Source organism: Haemaphysalis longicornis, unplaced genomic scaffold, assembly GCF_048455015.1.
Source record: "Haemaphysalis longicornis isolate Haplotype H1 unplaced genomic scaffold, Haemaphysalis longicornis Haplotype H1 scaffold_1, whole genome shotgun sequence".
In the NCBI taxonomy this organism is placed as follows: domain Eukaryota; kingdom Metazoa; phylum Arthropoda; class Arachnida; order Ixodida; family Ixodidae; genus Haemaphysalis; species Haemaphysalis longicornis.
In genome coordinates, this window is record NW_027526203.1 from 161,817,558 (window position 1) to 161,822,532 (window position 4,975).

General features: G+C 45.1%; 1 protein-coding gene across 1 annotated transcript; it reads left to right on the top strand.

Annotated features, from left to right (window-relative positions):
• Positions 1 to 1,521: 1,521 nt before the first annotated feature.
• LOC144138724 (4 kDa defensin-like) lies at positions 1,522 to 4,729 on the top strand. The gene is made up of 4 exons (XM_077671137.1): positions 1,522 to 1,682; positions 2,441 to 2,520; positions 3,006 to 3,065; positions 4,344 to 4,729. The coding sequence occupies exons 2-4, from the start codon at positions 2,478 to 2,480 to the stop codon at positions 4,463 to 4,465; spliced, it is 225 nt and encodes a 74-aa protein (XP_077527263.1). The 5' UTR covers positions 1,522 to 1,682; positions 2,441 to 2,477; the 3' UTR covers positions 4,466 to 4,729.
• The last annotated feature ends 246 nt before the right edge of the window (positions 4,730 to 4,975 follow it).

Sequence of the window (4,975 nt, forward strand, 5' to 3'; positions counted from 1 at the left end):
ACTGCGAGTCGTATTGCATTGACCCGATTAAGTGGAGTTTGGTCGGATGGGGGAAGGTGTTAGTTTGAATGAGACGCCAGTAGCGCTCATTTTGATGGGAGAGGGGTGGCCCAGGGGGATGGTAAGCTGGTCCTATAGTTTTGGGTCACCTCCTAGAATAAAATTGAGGGGATCGTCGTTCTCCAGCCAACTCTCTCGCGGCCCTCGGCAGGTTAGATATAGAGCAGTTTCGTGGGCAAAGACATTACCGCAGAGGGAAGAATGAGCCGGTGTCCCGGACAATCGATACGCTTTTCTTCGTAGGGTTGTGCTTCGAAATCTTGATGGCGGTGTGTGAAATCCGGCCTTGGAGGTACCTCCTACACGCCCACTGAGAGTTCTTGATTATTACTTCAGCAGGTGTGTGCGATACTGCCAGTGCTATAGCTGTGTCGTCGGCCTGTAGCATTGTGGCCCGTAACGTGGCTGTCTTTCTTCGTTACGGTCGCCCCCATAGCTTCGTGTCTTGGGTAATCTCCGGCGCTCGTGTGGTACACCTTATCGTTGGAGCCGCGGTTTTTCTCTCGGGCTTTAACTCGCGCATCTCTCCTTCCTCTTGAAAGAGAAATATAAGCAATGCTTATTCTCCAGAGAAAGTTTTGTTCGATATACATGCTATCAAAAGCTTCTGTCCCTGAAAGTATACTTTAAAACATTTTCTGATCTTGCTGACTTTCGGTGGCACTAAGTTTAGGCTGACAGCGCAGCTAAACTGTAAAAAAGTTCTTTACCAGATCTTGCTTTTTTTTTCCTTGCCACTAGTCTATTTCCCTTGTTCCTTTCCCTGAGATGTGTCATTCGAAGTTTTAATTATTGCACCCACCCTAGGTAAACCATGTTCCGAAGAAGGTAGGCGCGAAACGGGACTTTGAACGTTCCTGGATGTGTTGCCAGTAGGCTACTTCTTGGGCCTGAACCCTTCCCTCGAAGTTTGTTTAGAGGTTTAAAATATTATTGCCGCTTCTATCGAACACTCAAAGACAATTTTATTTGGAACCAGTTGATTTTGCAGAAAAAAAATATTTTGTCATCTGAGCAGCATTAACTGCACTCAATTGAATCCCGTGTGGCAACTGCATTTTAAGTAAAGCATCGTAGTTAAAAACAAAAAAAATTCTGAGCTGATTTGGAAATTCCCCTTTGAAGGCATTTCTTCTCAGTCTAGACGGCGGACTGTTGCGCTATCTCGGTGGGTTATCTGACGTATCCCCGTTTCTTGACGCAACCTCAGACAGCGAAGCCTCCTAAAAGGCAAAGTTCACATCCTCGGAAGTTTAGACATCGTCGAGACGATAACTCGGGGAGCTTGAAATTGAGTCTGCGGAGACTAGCCGCGGCGGAAAAGCCTGCCTGTCTTTCTTGGTTTTATCTACAATTACGTCTTCACTAACTGAGTCGCGGTAGCCGGATAGGTTTCCTGTCAGTCATCTTGAAGTCCACTGACGGAAAACCACGCCATCGCGATGTCCCCAGTTTCTGGCACGGGGTGAAACCTACCTTCTAATGACGTGTAGGGGAAAAACCGCTCCAAATCCTATCACAGTACCGTGTCTTGCTCTGTTATAACATGGGTTCACGTGCATATATAAGGCTCGGGAACACTGCCTTGAACGCTGCCATCTTCAGGAAGCTCATTCGAGAAAGTAAGTGGCGTCCTCATCCACGTCGTGCTAATCAGTTAAAGCTTAACTTAAAGATGTTTTCACTCACTTAAAAAAATGACACCGTATATATAATAGCATTTATTGTATGGTTCCTTGCGCCGGTCTCAGATTTTTATTAACCGTACGAATTCTCCGGAGGAAGGAATGTAACTCTAATGGAAAATGTAAAATCTGAGAAGCCCGCGCTTTTATTACTCTCACATGCGCGGCACAACGACAGGTGGGGCGGCTGCTTATACATTTGGTGGCAGGGCTGTCTTTCAGATGTAGGCTCAAAAAACCAAAACTCCCGTGCATGAAGTTAGCGGCATGCTAATGAACACTTTGAAGCACAACTTGTTTTGGAGGCCTATAGAGCGGTGGTTTCCGGCCGCTAAATGGTATAAATTTTGTGTTTGAGAAAAAAATACTCTGCGCATAAGTCGGCTCATTTAAGCTCTCTCGTTCATTGTTTTGACATATCGGCGCTATCGGTTGCACACGATGACGCGGCAGTAAAGATGGACTGTCTTAGTTTTTCTCGTGGTCATATACGCACAAACATATTGCATGAAGTAATGCCAGTTAGATTCCGAGGTTTCAGGAATTCAGTACACGGTAGCAAAGGAAAGAACTATGATACGGCATTTCGTCGTCGTTTGCATTCGATAAGGCTACTTGCGTCTTTAGGTGCTTCACTAACTGCAGTCGACTGCATTACGAGCATCCAGTATAGCGATCGACATGCATCCTTTCAGGTGGCCTTGCCACGTGACTTTCTTGCTGTCAATAACAATGAAGCTGCTAGCTGTCGTCCTCGCCCTTGTTTTAGTTATCGGTAAGTGAACTTCACACTATTTGCTTTGTTACAGAACAACTAATATCACTTAGCAACTTTCCACGGGGATTCGCCAAAAAAATCGCGCTCGGCTACGAGCTCGATTCACGCCTTTATGTCTTCTCACCAAAGGCCTGCTCAAAAATAAATAACCTACGAATGCCAGCCCATGAAAACTTTCTGGCGTGCAGCTACTGTACCTGATTGTATATCAAATTGTGCTTTCGTTCGGTATAACTTCCTGTTTGTGAAATATATTCTTGACCCCCCCCCCTCCCTCCCTCAAAAATTATTTCCATGGGATGAAATGCAAGCTGGAAGAGTAAATAAACCTAACGGTATCAACTTAGCGTTTCTGTATTCCAGAGTGCCATTTCCTTTAATCTCCCGTGCCCGACCGTGCCAGACCGTAAAATGCATGCGGCTTAACATCTGCTTCGCACGTGGAACTCAGCTGTAACCTTCCTTCCCTCCTATTATTACAGGGGCTGTTGCTAAAGGAGCAGTCACTGAAGAGAAAGGCGAAGTGGCTCATTTGAGAGTCCGTGAGTATCTCACCTCTTTGGAGACGTTGGATTTATCAGAAAATCCCTGAAGGACGCTTGACTTGAAACCAATAATGTCTACAGATGATGTGAAATTATATTTATATCAGAAACGGCGACGTTACTTTGTTAATGTGTTTGTTATTGTCCTCGACGTGGTTCATACAGGGAAGCATATGTTGCTGAGCAAAATAAGAGTGTCATACACTGAGCAATTTTTCCATCTGCTGTCTTTAAGCTTTTATGAACAGTAAACCTCTCATGGAAACTGATACTAGAACAGAAACTGATGTTGTCGTACTTGTTCATTTTCAACTTTGATTTTTGTCAATGGATATCTATTTAAACATGGTGACTTTTTTTGCTTGATCTTGGTGCCATGGAATATTTTGCCGCTACATTACAAAAGGTGCTTGTGCAGTTCGGTGTGCATAAGTGTCAGTACAGTACTTCGTGCATTTGCTACCGGGTTTGTGCACTCTGCGCATTATATCATCATAGTTGCAAATTTTTCGGAAGCTAACACCCGGTCGAGTCAGCGATACATATGGTAATAGTATCAATTGATGTTTTCATAATATGTTTGCACATATATTGGCATAATTATTGTTCATGAACAGGCTGTGCTAGCCATGCTATAATTTTCCCCGCAGGCTTGCAAGCGTGTCGCTACAGACGGCAGAAAATGGGGGGAAATTGGGGGGGGGGGGGGGGGGGGTTGAACGGCACCGCAATTATAGGAAAGCGTGTAAATGGGCCCTAAAAGCTTACAACAGAACCAGACGACGTTTCCTGCTCACCTCACTGTCTCCTCAAGGCTCCATCTAAATTAAAGGTTACAACTCGAGTGCATCTAGAAGTAAGGCTCTCGAGGGCTTCTTGCTGAAATGAAGGAAACAAAACGTAGTTTTACAGCGATAGTAATGCGAAGGACGGACAACTGTTAGACAACAAACAACAGATCGGATATCGAGCAGCCGTAATTGAAGATGTAGAAAAATTCAGGGAAGAAAGAAGGTTACCTTAGAGTCAGGTAAAATGCTATGGAAGCCATTGGAAGAGGCCGTTGAGACCAGCGTGCAAGCAATGGCTGGCGTCTAATGATCCAATAAACAGTCTTAAAACATACATCGATCTATATAAGCTGAAGTAGACTTTGATATCGGTAAAAAGGAATGAAACTAGTTTCTGCTTGTATAACTTCGTAGTTTTAACTGATTGCTTTTTTCGGTTCTCGTAAATAAGTAAGCTGCGGTTTTGCGTGTGGCTGTCCCGCAGGCCGTTGGGGATTCGGCTGCCCGTTCAATGCCCGGAGATGCCATCGACATTGCCGCAGTATCCGCCGCAGGGCCGGATACTGCGCCGGTCGGCTCAGGTTGACCTGCACTTGCGTCCGTTAGGGAGCACCCTCGGCCACGTGACTTTGCCTCCTGCGACTGTTAGCAAGTGAAACTAGGAGCTGCTACAAGGGACTCCGCAAAGAAATGCTTCGTAATTTCACGGGCCCCCGTTGTTGCGGAAGGAATCTTCGATGTTTATATCGGCGCTCACGTGAAGACCAAAGCCTAATTAAATTATTTCATCGGTAATTCTCTATGACAAAAATAGTGTGGCTTCGTACTGTACCGAGTCCGTGGAACAATAAAGGCTGCTGCATTAATAAAGTGTGTGGCAATGAATACACCGCAACACGTTTTTACATTCCGGAAGTTCACCAAGTATGTGGTGCGGCGCTGTTTGATAATCAATACTGCGTAGGCGATTCAAGAAGTTGCTAGCCCTTGCGATGAGAATTGCGGAAAATAAGTTTGCATTTTGACATACCTCGTGTAGCAGTACTTCCTGGGTGCTAAAAATCATGAAGCGTACGCTAAGGCAAGGTTTCTGCGAAGCAAGATGGGTGATTCTGA

What these genes read in the sequence shown, in the direction of transcription:
- LOC144138724 (XM_077671137.1), top strand. Translation starts at nt 2,478, where the DNA reads ATGAAGCTGCTAGCTGTCGTCCTCGCCCTTGTTTTAGTTATCG. An exon ending in CGCCCTTGTTTTAGTTATCG is followed by an intron (nt 2,521 to 3,005) that starts GTAAGTGAACTT and finishes CTATTATTACAG; the next exon opens with GGGCTGTTGCTAAAGGAGCA. An exon ending in AGTGGCTCATTTGAGAGTCC is followed by an intron (nt 3,066 to 4,343) that starts GTGAGTATCTCA and finishes GCTGTCCCGCAG; the next exon opens with GCCGTTGGGGATTCGGCTGC.